At 40.2% G+C, this 14154-nt stretch overlaps 1 protein-coding gene across 7 annotated transcripts in view; it reads right to left on the bottom strand.

The window, feature by feature from the left end:
• The window catches only part of DCLK1 (doublecortin like kinase 1), a 267047-nt gene extending 253500 nt beyond the window's left edge, over nt 1-13547 (bottom strand). For all 7 annotated transcript variants that reach the window (XM_009644758.2, XM_009644765.2, XM_035900360.1 and 4 more), the window contains exons 1-2: nt 13172-13547; nt 2064-2410 (exon numbers count right to left, since the gene is read on the bottom strand). In XM_009644758.2, coding sequence (XP_009643053.1) covers nt 2064-2410; nt 13172-13547 — 723 coding nt within the window. The remainder of the gene's footprint in view (nt 1-2063; nt 2411-13171) is intronic.
• Between the last annotated feature and the right edge of the window lie 607 nt (nt 13548-14154).

Here is a 14154-nt window from a genome sequence, read left to right as displayed (position 1 = left end):
AAAGAGTGAATACGTGCGGAGACACTGGTCTCCTAGGAGAGCCCTTAGACACAAGGGTTTCAGGCTACAAGGTAGGTAACAAATGTCCCAGTACACTACTGATTTAAGCTCATCTCAAATCCCATGACATGACAAAGGATTCAGCTGAACTTTGACTACATCAGGGCCAGGAAAACCTGGTCTTCCCTTTCTGCCCAGTAGTAGTACCATTTACTTCTGGCAATTAGAGCTCTAAAACAGGTGTAAAGGTATTTTTTTCATTTTAAGCACAACCATTAAAGGGGAGTTTGGAATACAAAAAAAATTAAATAAATAAAGGTGAGCACATTATCCAGGAGACAACAGGCCACATCGACATCCTTCCAGGCTGCACGTCTTGATAGCTAAACCATAAGTTTGTCTACATACACAATACAAAACAGATACGCATTCCTTTTAATTGAGAGGGTTTGCAGGAACTGAAATAGTCACTCAAAATCTTCTGTCAAGGTCACAGCGGACACCACCACTGATCTCTGCAGCTTTAAATTCCCAACTCCTTCCTCAAATTTACTAGCCTTAATGCTTGCATGAGGCAAGGTAAGAAGGACAGGAGTTGAGACTTTCTCCAGACATACACTTTACCTTTGCTGCAAGCAAAAAGAACTTCACTTCTACATTTTTGCTCCAGGTCAAAGTTCCCAGTGAAGTCACAGTAATGGGATCATTACAGATGTGCATGCAGTCATGAAGAACTGATCTACTGTCTGTAACTGGTATCAAGACATCACCGATACAAAAGCACAGATGGAACTTCTGGTCAAGCCAGACTTGTCCCTGATTTGAACCGGTGCCCTGAATAAGCAGCTTGTCCATCAACCAGCCTTCTCTGAGATCAGAGGGTATTGCTGTAGCTGTTTCCAGAGCTGTGCTTGCATAGTAACTGCATGCATGTTCGGACCACCACTGGATCCAGCTGATTGAGCATTTACCTGTACCAAGCATATTTTGCAGCATCTCCCGGTAGCTACACTGTCAGCTGGATAGCTGTGAATCACTGAGCCTAGAATCTGTAAAACACAGCTATGTTACAGCAGAAATATCTTGGTCTTTAGCAGCTTCTAGCTTCTCAGGGAGGCCGACTGCTCATTTTTCTTACATTTTATACCCCCATCATTTCTTCAGTTTAATAAGTAAATTTGTAAATGCAAGTATCTGCCTTATTTCTCTAGAGTCACCATTGCTCTAAATCAATTCAGGTCATGCTGAAATTAGTCTTGCCCTTCACCAGGTTAACAGCTTCTCCATTTTTGCTATAATTAATACATGTCTGTAGATAAATTACAAATAAAGTGAAAGACAAAAAAGAAGTAGGATTACCCTGTAATATTTTTTCTTGCCCCTCTATCCCCAAAGTTCAATAAGAAGCCTCTCAAAATCTCACTAACATAATTTAATAAATCAGCAAAAGAGAGACACTGCTTGAAGGTATTTCATAGAAGAAACAAAATGTAAGAGACTCCTCAATAAATGCAGTCACCATACATAATCCTACCTGTTTTCCTGCAAAAGGGAAAAAGCTCACTCATTTTCTAAGCTTGCACCTTCTCCATAGTCCACTCTAGCTGCAGTAAGACTCATCATTTGGTCACTCTGGACAGCAGTAGGCCTGCATGTATCATGGTGGAATGTGCCCTCACTGTTCTTACAGTTTATGGAAAGGCAAGTACAATGACTTGTAACACTGCTGCAAGAAAAAGCTGAAACAAGTTAACAGAATGAGCTTCTTGAAAATGACATCCTTCATCCTACATTTCCGGCATGCAGAGCCAAAACCACATCACGCTTTCAACTGACAGATTTAGAGCTATTATTTACCATAGATGGCAAGACCATCACTGAGACCAAGCAATGCTTCGTGATGCGTTCCTGAACTGCTCACAGATCTTAAGTACACTATTAGCAGTGGATGGCCTGGTTCTATGTTCTAGAGAAAAGTAATTTTTTTACTAATGTTCTATTCTTTTCTTTTTAGAAAATTGTATTTTTGTCATGCTGAGAATGTTCATAATGAAAATTCTTACCTGTTTTCCATCTAGCGTGTATAAACGTTTAACCACCCCCGAATCCAGCTTGATGGCATCAGTTATATCAGTAAGAACCTGTTCAAATGAATGTGCTGTCTTCTTGTTGAGCAGGATCCGGACTGCCTTCCGTGGTTTCACTCCACTTCGGATGATGGTGACTAGTTTAGGCCTAATGAAATCCTTATTCTCTTTTGCATCTGGAGTACCTCCTTTAGCAGTGGCAAGAGAGGGCACTGAACGAGAAGTAGAAGTTGTCTTAACATTCACTGACCAGTTTGGGTTTACATTCTTCGTGTACTCCAGTTTCTTGAAGGGTTCTATGGAACCACATACATAGCTTTCCCCTGCAGAAACAAAAGTGGCAGACCAGCAAGTCAGATTGGAATGGGGGGGAGAAAAGAAAACAGAAAAATACCAAATCAAATCCTTCATAAATTATTAAACATCATTATCATTCTTGATCTACAGTGCAGAAAGTACTGATACCTCTTCCCTTCTCAAATGCTACAGGCTATAAAATATCCTTTAAAGATCACTCGTCAGCTAACCATTCAGAAAATGCTGTTACAAAACCTTGAAAGCAGCAGTTTTCTTTTCAGAAAACACCATCTTCAGTGGGGATCACTGCTGCCAGTAAGTAGTGTTCTTATCTAATCAGCTGCCCAGCTCCAGCACATTATCACAGTAGTGCCCCAGCCTTCATGCTTAAATGGCCTGCTCCCAAGAAAACAGCAGGCCCCAAATATTTCATATTATTTCCTCTGAAGAGTTATCAAAAACTATAGGTTACAAATAACTTTCTATAAAAGGTGGATGAAAGTGTCATAGGATATTTGTTAACATTTGATTATTTAAAGCTTTAAGTAGCATAAACCCAGGATACGTATGGGCAAGAAATCTTACTGTATTATTCTACTGACTCAATATATAATATAGGTGGGAAAGGAAGGCAAAGAGTAGTAATTACAGAGTCCTCCTCACAACAAGTTTGTGATGCTTTAAAGAAAAAAAAATTATTATAGCTCATAATTCTATTGGAACATTATCTACAATAAAATATTTCTGCATTTACCACACCCACGCAGTTTCTGGGGAACTATAACCCAGCCAGAAAACACCAGCATGTCTCTGTTCAGTAACACCGTAACCCCATCCAGCTTCAGGCTGCTGGGAAAGGGGCACCGGCTTGGGTGCTTGCGACCTCTCCCTTGAGCCTGATGAGCGACTGCACTGCCAGGCGCACAGGGTGAGTTGGATCAGCTCGTTAATCTGATTGAACATAACAAAGACAAAACTAATTTTGCAACAACAAGCTGATCCAGTTCACCCTCCGGCTGGAGAGAAAAAAAAAAAAAAAAAAAAAAAAAAAAAAAAAAAAAAAAAAAACAATACTAGATCCAGCAAGACCACACCTTCTGACAGCCTGCAGTTAAACTCCATTACAAATAATGCAAAATCCTATCCTGAACAATACCACAAAATCATCTGAGATGTTTTAATTCTTCTGGTTTCAGTAGTTCAGTGCATGGCATGCTAACAGCATAGAGGTCATCATATTAGCAGTTTAGCTCAAGGTATTAAAATAAAAACAGAACAAAACTCAGTGATGTACCTCCTATGCCAAAAAAGCACATAAGAACCAAAGATTTTCCTAATGATCCCTACCCTTAGGAAAGAGGACTTACAGTTCAATTATTAAAAGAAAAAGAAGTACTTAGATTTCACTTCTGGGCACAAATTTTAAGTTTTCAGAGCACCCAACACAATCCCCCAGACAATACAGCACACCAGGAATGCTGGCAGATACAGAGTTACCACGGGTAGAAATAGGGGGGGATCCACTGAGACACGAGGCCCCAGATGCAACAGAAGTTCAAGCATGTCGTCATGATGCTCCAGAGGTGAGACAGTAACACACTGGACAAGGATTATCAGAAAGACAGTGGAAGGACTCCAAAAGAAGACAGAGAAGTCAGAGCAACATGTGGAGATAGACCACTGAGCAGAAAAGATAAATGCAGTGACAGCGTATGATCAAGCAAGAACCATAAAAAAAGACTTCTGGTTTTCCTGAGGGGTTTTTTTCAGCATTCTTTTAAAGCAGAACAAAATACCAAGATACAGAGTGGGAGATGAAGTAAGACATTCCAATGCTTACTAGTCATCGTGGAAATTCAAGTTAATCTGCACTTTGCAGTAACATCCAAAGTGTTAAGAAAAGCATCTAAAGATGGAATGGTTACAGCAACCTTACAAGAGATGAAGGTAAGCTTTTCTGTATATCCATTGTATATGTATGGGAGAGATATAGATATATATGGTAACATCAGAACAGAAAGGCTTAGCCGCAGTAATGATCCAAGAGTGATCAAAGAGTACATATTCTCTTTTATCCATGTCCCTGTCCAATATTTTTAGTACTAGCTACTCAATTACTGCAAGGTCAGAATGCACCCACAACACCAGATCCATAAAATTAACACGTTTTGAAAAACATTAATAGCATTTTGTAGGGGGAAAAAAAAATTAAAGAGATCCTACTATGAATAGGACTGCGCTCAATACAATAAATACCTGTTTATAAAATACTTTGCAGAAATCTCTTTTATAAATTTTTAAACTAAATTTATTCTTGTCTCCACTTGTGTTTGCTGTAAGGCTTAAAATCCACAAGCAACCTCTTGGGGGGGAGTGAGGGGGAGAAGGGGGGCAAATAAAAATCAGATTTTCAGGTTCAGTGCTATCAGAAATTTTTCAGCTTAGTTGCATGAGATAACAATTATTTATTTAATAACAAGTCTTCATATTAAAATTCTCTTCTCAAAGGGTAGATGCATAAAAAAATGCCCATACATGTAGCATCCAGAAGATTTGCATTTAATTTACTAAGAAGTCTTTTGTTTCCCCTTCTTGAAAGGATAGCATTTCACATGGTTTTTAATACCAGCTATATTTGAAGGTCAGCTGGGTTCCTGGTGGCATTTAACAGCATGTCAGCTCTTCATTACACAACTAATTTTGTGTAAATGACCATAAAGACCAATGCAATCACTGAAGCTATGGGATTGTTTTAACATCAGACTTTTTTCCCTTTCTTCATTTCCAACAGTACTATATTACTTCAATAAAATATTTGCACCAAGATATTTTTTTTCCCTTGAAGAGGCTCATATTTAGCTACAGAGAATCTTGGAGGTAGAGTATCCAAGGCCTTCTAAGATGAGGTATCTTTAGTAAGAACTATCTTATATAGGAAACCAAAAATACAGACACCTCTCCCAAAATACTGTTATTTAAGACTGTTTATACTTCAGGTGAAGTGCTGGGGCTTATAAACCTTCAGGGATGTCAGCCAGGGACTGCAGTTCTCATTCACAGTGGTCCTAAGGGCCAGGCCTGTAGGAACAAAAACTAAATGGACAAAACCCCTATGCCCTAAAAGTATCTTCTATCTGATCTTAAGATCAGTAAACCCTGTTTTATGGGGATGTCCAGCAAATTTTAAGTACTCAAAACACTAGAACCACTCAAATACAAGCCTACATTTCTTGAATGTGGTATCCAACCTGACAGCAGCCAGAAATTTCACTGTCTAGCCCAATCCTTTAGCACCCATGGTGTTTCTATGCAGAGGAAATCTCAAAGAAAAGGACAAAAAGCCTTCACCTAGATTTTCATCCTCCCTTCTTTTTCAGTTCTCTTAAGGAGAAAAGACTGCAAAGAAGTTTCACTAGGGGCATGACTTACTAGTCCAATGAATCCACCTTCACCTTTGGCTACAACTGCCTCACCCCCATGACTTGTACCTGAGGGGTGACAGAAGCTGTGATCTGCGGACGGGCAATACCAACACCAAGTTGGTTTTCCCACCTCCAAAGCACCAGTAAAATACACCTCCGGGGATAATCCCACTGAGCACCATCAGCTCTTACTCTGGGTCAGGCCTAAGCACAAATACAGCCCACAAACATTGTCTTTGACTAACTGGCAGCTGGAGGAAGAAGGTGACAATCTCCAAACGCTAGATTTGTGACAGACACGTTTCAACAAAAGAATCTTTGGAGATACTGGATTAAACAAAAGCATAGAAAAGGCAGCCCACTTAAAGTATCTGTTTGACTGCAGCTCTCCAAGAGAAGGGAGCGAGGGTTTTGCAGTGCAGTCAGCTGTCACTAATGAAATTTTGACTCTTGATTACAGTATCAATAGCCATTAGAAAAAGAAAAGGGCCCAGCTGTTTTGGGATATCTGACATCTAGGAAAAAAGTCATTACTAAGTCTTAGAAAGTACCCCTTTCCTGACAGCCCTCCTGCCTTCTCACAGCAACAGTGCAAATGAAATGCACACCACTTTAACCCTTCAAAATAAAGATACACAATGCTTGTTTACTAGTTTTGAACCGGTAATTCTACAATTTCTGTTGTGCAAGTGCTCAACACTTCAGGAAATTCCATGCGTCCACATGGAACAATTAAAATAGATCTTAGCATTGAGAAGCTAATCAGAAAGCTAATCATGCAGAAGAACAGATCCCAAAACACAGTTTATGTATAAAAAAAAATTTAAAAAGACACACACAAACAAAAAGCTACTACCTGCAGTTACATATCAGTCAAAATTCAATGCAGCTGAACCACTAGAGTCATGTAACACTGAAGGACAGTCTTTACAGGTCACGACAAAACTTCATTACATGCTTCATGTGTTAAAAATATAATTTAAAAAATATTATCTGTGTGCAAGGTGACTGCTAAGGAGGCTGCCTGTAAGTACTGGAGGTTTCCTGATGCAAGTGTTGATCCCTCTGTGGTGGTTTAACCTTGGCTGGACGCCAGGTGCCACGAAGCCGCTCTATCACTCCCCTCTTCAGCTTCTGCATATTTTAAAATAATTTTAAAAGCGAACTAAAGTACAGCATGAGGTCCATACAATTTTTTGCATGTAGCTAAAAAAAAAAAAAAAAAGGCAAAAGCAAAGGCCACTCACAGTAGCAAAAGGAAAACAAGATTTTATTCTCTACTTCCCATTAGCAGGCAATGTATGTCCAGCCACTTCCTGGGAAGCAGGGCTTCAGTATGCATAGCTGTGGCTCCGGAAGACAAAACATCATAAAAAGATGAATGCCCCCCCTCCTCTTCCTTTTCCCTTAGTTTTTATATCTGAGCTGACATCATATGGTATGGAACAACTCTTTGGTTGGTTTGGGTCAGGTGTTTTGGCTACATCCCCTCCCAAGATCTTGCCCCCTCCCGGCCCACTGATGGTGGCGAGGGAATGTTGGAGACACAGCCTTGATGCTGTGGGAGCACTGCTCAGCAGCAGCCAAAGCCCTGGTGTGTTATCAACATCTTTCTACATACCAACAGAAAGCACAGCACTATGCAGCTTGACCCAATACAACCCCTCTTTGGCATATCGGTATTAGCAGTTAGCTTGTTTCCTTCAGCTTGCCGATATTCTCACTGCAAGAATGATCAAGTCATTCTCTCTTAAAATGGATTATTTGCACTGCTTTTCTGTGCTAAAGGTGACTTGGCCTAAAATGGCTTCATAAAGAAGCCGGCCGTTCCTACGTGAAAACTCTGGAGCAGATAGAGAGAACCTGTTTGAATCATGCAAGCAGAGAGGGAACAACCAAACCCTCTTTGTGAGGCAGTAAGACTGCCAAGCTGTTGAAAATAGCGCTGATTCCTCATAGGAGAGTACATACGAGGAAAAGAAAGTTAATTTATGAGCCCACCAGAGCTGGAGGAACTGCAGTAATTGCACACTTTGGTGGTGAGGCATCCTGGTGATGATGCTCAGTGCAGCAATCAGTCATTGCGGTCCATTTCCCCAACAGATGGGGCAATAAACAGATTAAGAGAACTGGGAAGGGACTGGCACCCCCAGCACCCCATGCAACAGGCACACCTGCCCTTCTTCACTTCCACCCTTTGGTTTTATACATGCAAAAAGGCATAAGAGCAATCTCTCAGGGGAAAGGACAAAGAATTCTGACTATCCCTCACCACACAGAGCAGATTCCAAAAGGAAGATGACCTGAACCAAATAAGTTACTACCTGATAGTTCCCAAATGTGTTAGTTAATAGAGCAATAACCTAATTAAACTACATTACTGCTGCCTTGTCTCTCTGCAGTGTCTGAAAAAAAGGCAACAGTGCAAAAGAGATGAAGCATCTACAGGAAATAAATCTGACCTACCCATGTTCACCTAGCAATCAGATGCACCAGAAACTTTAAGTCAAACCTCCTCAGACCTCTTAAAGGACTTCTTTCACACATGATTCTTTCTGCTTTCAGACTAAAAATTATTTTTTTTCCCTCATCAAAAGCCAAGTGAAAAAATAAAGACATACTTCCTCCCCCTCTGTCCCCCCAAATTTCTGCAGTCTTGCTATAATGCTTAAAAAATACACGCAAACAAACTGGAAAGCACCTAGAATAAAGAAACCATGGGACCTTTCAAGAAGTTAAGGAAGACACAATGTGAATCAACTGGCTGATTGGATGAATGGATGAAATCTTCTAAAAATCATGAAATAAAATAATCAAATAAACAGTGCCAGAACAACCCTCTACCATTTTATGCAACAGGATTATTCAGCTGTTTGTTTATTAAACAATATAAGGATTGCAGGCATTTCTGCCACAGGATCCAGTCCAAGTTTCACTAACTTTGATAGCCCTGGATCAAGTCCATGGTAAACATCCAGTGTAAATTCAATCCTATAAACAAATGTCCACATAGATGCAGCTCTACAAATATTTAAAGATACTTCACTGTTATTATTTTGATAGCATATTACATACACATATAACCTTTCCAGCCCACCAGTTCCCAGCTGCTGAGGAAGGCATGACTTAGAAGAAAGAGCATTAGCTCCAGAGCACATCAGAGACCACGTCAATCAATTCCCACAGTCTGGCCTGGCTGGGCTTCTCACCAGCACCGCTGGAGCAGGTGGCAGAGTCAAGGAAGAAGCAAGCAAGCAGTAGTAGCAGGTAGGAGAGGGAAAAGCTGAGCCAAGAGGAACCAGGTGACAGTGGGAGTAGCAAGACCCGCGTAAAAAAAAAAAAAAAAAAAAAGTCAGGAACTCTGTCACAGCCCACCACGTTAGCAAGGAGATGCTGCCTTTTGAACCCTCCACTGGCAGACAGCTTCTCTGCTGCATCCACCACAAACTGCCTGCCTCCACTAGCAAGAAGCCCTCCTGTGACCCATCATCTCCTCCGCCTCTGCAGCAAGGTTCACATCTCCCAAGAGTTACCAGCCAATTACAGCCACTACCAGATTTTAAAACTGGTATATCTGTGCTCTTTCAAATGGCGCCTTCAATGAGGATTGCAGCTCCGAGATAATCTCCAAGAGACATTCAATTTTCTTCTTCAGATTATTCCTTAAAACTATTTTTGCCATAAGGCCTACACAAAATGTGCAGGCACGCATACAAGTCTTTACAATAGTTTGACAGTGCACCCAATATTGACACATGACATTGTTTCCCAGTACTCTCTCAGCCTTGTGGTTTGGGGTTTTTGGTTTGTCTTTGACTGCCAGTTCTCTGCTGCAGGGTTCATCTTTTGTGGTAGGTATTGTGGAAACCTAAAACAATTGATTCTGGTACATACCCAAGACTCTGAGGTAATATTATAATAAAAATTAATGAGAAAGGGATGCAGTTCTGGCTATGGATTGATTCTGTGGTCTTTTTTCCACATAGCAGGACCCCAGGAGTAAAAAGTGTAAATAATATTGTTTCAGAGTTATCCTGCTCATTCCAATCTATTCCTGTTCTTATTACACTGTTCAATGGTAATTTTAGGGGTAAGACCCACCAGTCCACCTCTGCCTTCAGCTTTAGAGATGGTACACTTTCCCAAAAGCAAAAGGCATTTAGTCCTTTCCCGAGACTTTGTTTACAGCTAGAAAATTTCACCTTAAGAGCAACGTCATCTTTGTTGTTTCTATGTGCTTTGATTACATGTCATACCTAGGGAATAAAGTCATGTCACATTTGGAAACCATTCTGTAAAGGTAGGAGGGTCCTGAACATCAGGTCTGACAAAAAGAAGGTAACCTGAATCCATTGCATTCTTTCCTTCATCTAAGGTGACAGGAAAAAGAGAAGTTACAGAACATGTGAAACTTTTTACAGCAGTACATACCCCTTGTTATCAAGTTCCAACAAATCTCACATGCCCCAAAGTCTTCAAATCAAAAAAAACCATACAAAACCCTAGGGAAGTCATTAGTTTCAAGTAAAGGGATGATATGTCCATACACCTCAAAATAACCTACAGCACCAGCATACAGCCATGCCAGCTCCAAATTCTCTACGGGACAGAACTAAATGTTACTGAAGCAAAACAGCTCCTTTATAATCTTTTCCTTTGGCACTATCTTTCAGGCAGTTCTGTGTATTCAGCTCTGGGATGAAAGACAGTGGCTGCTGTCTTGTTCCCCCTGGGAGCTAGTTGCTTCTCTGTCTTCATGTACCGTATGGGAAGGTAAAAGTACAGTAACTTCCTCACAGGCATAAAGGCAAAAAACCAACACCAAATCAAGGCCTTACACATTTACCTTACAATGCAATAACTAAAATCAATGCCATCCAAAAAAAAAGGAAAAAAAGAAAAAAAAAATCTAAATTCATAACAGTCTCATTAATGAATTCATACAGTAAGGGAATAGTCTCACCATGAAGAAAGAAATGCTTCGTGTTTCAACAGTTTGAGCACAAATGTCATTTGGCAAGAAGCAAAAACCAAGTGATTTTCCAGCTATTTAAACACAAAGCACAGCTTCAAGCTAATGAATGCTCTACCAGACTAGCCAAACTCTAATAAATTTGTACTGTAAAGAGTGGAAGAGGCTTATGTCAAAACCATCACTGAGCTAATAATATATGAACTCGTACTCTACAGTGAAGCTCTATGAGGGAAACAGAACAAAATAATCCACCTTGCAGTTTTATACAAACAGACAGAAGCCCCCTTTCAGGTGCAACAAGGATGTAGCTCTCTACTTGCACTCAAAAGACTGACTTCTATAAATCCCTCAGTGTTAATGGCACAAGAAATTAAGACTGCCCAACTTGAACTAGACTCGGGAAGAGAGGATGTGTTCATTGAAAAGGTAAGGAATAAAGTCCCACAGAACTAAAAGAAATCCCAAAGCCCTGCTCTAAAATAAACTTATGCTCTTGTACTGTCATTCATTTTGACTGACTGATTTATAGCTGGTATTATTCTTCTCTAAGATGCCAAAACAAACCAATCTTATAGGTTGCTGAATTTATTTCTGCACTCTGTTCTTTCTTTTCAAAAGCTGGTTCTGACTGGCAGCAAAAAAACTGTGCAAATCAACACTACCATCAGTGATACTTGCTTCTTGATGAGCATACCAATCAAATAAGCACAATTATTTATACCACTACTGAGAAAATGCACACTGCTTTTAAACAGATGTTGATTAATATTGGTCTTTCCTCCCAGAAATTGATTTTCTCCACCAATTAAATACTGTCCCAACAAATACAGTTCTAAATCTGCCCTAGAATTTATAACATTGATCTTAAGACCATTTCCTTTCCGTGTCACTAAACCCATGGTCTTAACCCTTACTTACATGGACAATCCCACCACTTCAATTTTCTTTCTGAGCATCTTCATGTTGTCTCCTACTCTCCTTTTTATGCAAGGAGGACTACCAAGAATATCCTCTTCTCAAAATTTCTCCTTAAAAAGCTTTCCTCTGCAATGACACCTAAAGGAGACAACTCAACAGTGGCTGAACACCTGCTATGCAAAGATGTGCTCCTCTTTCAGGAACCTTATTTGGCATTACCCTTTTCTTCTTCTCTCCCCACATTAGCCTTCTTCTGATCCTCTCGTTATATTCCGATACTGCAAGCTCTCTCACTCAATGCTAAAAATGAAAATCATAAAGAAATCACAGTCTCTGTTACAACTCCAAATTGGCTGTCCAGTGGCTATAGAGCCATGCTTCACAGGCTTGCCCATGGCATACTGGGACCAGGGGCAGCATGGAAGCAGTGATGAAAAAATTGTTCCACCTTTGTTTTCTTTGAACACGGTCAAGCACCTGCATTTAAACTTTACAGATAAAAACAACCTCAGTTATGGCCATGTGCTAGTTAATGCTTCCAGACCTTATACATTCTGATGTTTTATGCTAGGAGCTATTGCCTACACACACAAAAAACCCCCACACAACCACTGCAAGCCAGAAGCACTTTAGTCAGAAAGGTATTTGTAAAACTTGTAAAAGGTATTATTAATATTCTAGGCCTAATATTCAAATTTATTAATGCTGACAGCTTCTTTTGCCAACAGAATTATCACTGAAGGAGTGATAAATTGCGTATCAATGGGCAAATTAGCAACTGGCATCTCCAATGTTTGGCAGTGACCAAGACCCGTCAGTTCTTACCAAATCACTGGTAATGCTTTATATTGCAGGTACATGAGCCTTATTTAAAAGCAGCCAATGGACCAGGGAAGAGGAAAAGGGAAACACTACAGGGGAGAAAAGTTTACAGTCTACCCCATCTGAACCATGGCTACAACATCACTCTTTTAACAGGCCACCTACGTTTATGCAACTACATGAGAGGAGAGTATGTTAATTAAGGCATATTTACTCATAGGGAAGAGTTGGAGCTCTCCACTAGGTACAGACAGACTTAAAAAAAAAAAAATCTATTAGAACTGAATTTCATGTAGGTTTTATCAGCACCATGGACCTTGTCAAGTTTAACTGACTAGACTCTCATTGGCATTTTTAAATATGCAAGTTTGAAAGAAGCAGCAGACGTGATCTTCAAGATCTAGGACTATCAACACTAGGTTAACAGAAAGGGAAAGGTCAGACACTTTCAACAAGAAGGAAATAAGTAGCAAGACAACAATATTTCATGGCGCAATTTAAGATATACACAATTCTAGCTGTACTATCAAAGATCCTTTCTTTATTGATAAGAACAACAATACCATTACCTATCTGCAGAAGACTTAACAGATTAGACAAACAAACACTGACTCAAACATAACATTACGCCTCCAAACCTCACTGCTGACCTTCTACTAGCTGGTCCAAGGAGGAAATCTTCTTGGAGCCATCAATGGTGTAGATTGTTCTCACTCCCTGGGGCAGATTCACGTTGTCAGACAGAGTTCGGGTCAGATCAGCCAGGAGAGCTTCAAAGGATCTAAACCGGTCAGGGGAGATGGCATATACAATCCCTTTGAAATACCGGTCTCCATTACGATAGAAACGAACTTTCTTGGCTTTTTTCTCAGAACTCAGGGTCTGTAGAGTACGGGTTCGGTAAAAGCTGCAGTGGGCACTGTGAGTAGGGCTGGGCAAACCATTTACCCGGGACCCTCTGCCATATCGCTGCGCTTTATCACGCTCATCAAAATGCTCCAGCTCCATATCTCTCCCAAAGGACATCTTGAAATTCAACCTAAGGGATGCACAAAAGAAGAGAAAAAGTTTAAGAAACTTAGGCGTTTTAAGGGACCTCACTTTCAGACTTCACGTTCTATATACGGCACTTACAGAGGACTACTTTCCAGGCTGAGAAAAATGCTTGAATGAAACCGTGCTACTTTCACATGTTCATTTTGCAACTAACTCTCTTGCCATGCCATAAACCCTAGTTTATAAGTTAGGCTTTTATACACCATAGAAATGCCACTCGTGAAACCAACCATTAGCAATGCAAACATTAAAAAGTGTTTGTTCAAATTCAGTAAGAACTCTGAAAATGAGGTGACAAAGTTGATCTACTGGAAAAAAAGAAAAAACACATCGACTTTCTACTCTTTCTCATGTTATATTCAGGCACTGTTTGAGTCCAGTCTACCTTCTAATCACTCGCACACACTAAACCGTTCCAGCTGTGATCTCAAGAGGTGCCATTTCAGAAGGGCAACCAGTTGCCAACAAGTGAGCAATTAAGAACTTCTCAGAGGAATAGATGCTGCAGGTTGGTGATGAGGATCAGGGCTATCACTGCCAGTATGTGGAATTAGTGGGTGAAACTCACTATTCAAAA

Source organism: Egretta garzetta, unplaced genomic scaffold (assembly GCF_000687185.1).
Source record: "Egretta garzetta isolate BGI_Z169 unplaced genomic scaffold, ASM68718v1 scaffold40, whole genome shotgun sequence".
In the NCBI taxonomy this organism is placed as follows: Eukaryota; Metazoa; Chordata; class Aves; order Pelecaniformes; family Ardeidae; genus Egretta; species Egretta garzetta.
This window is presented reverse-complemented; position numbering and strand designations above follow the sequence as displayed.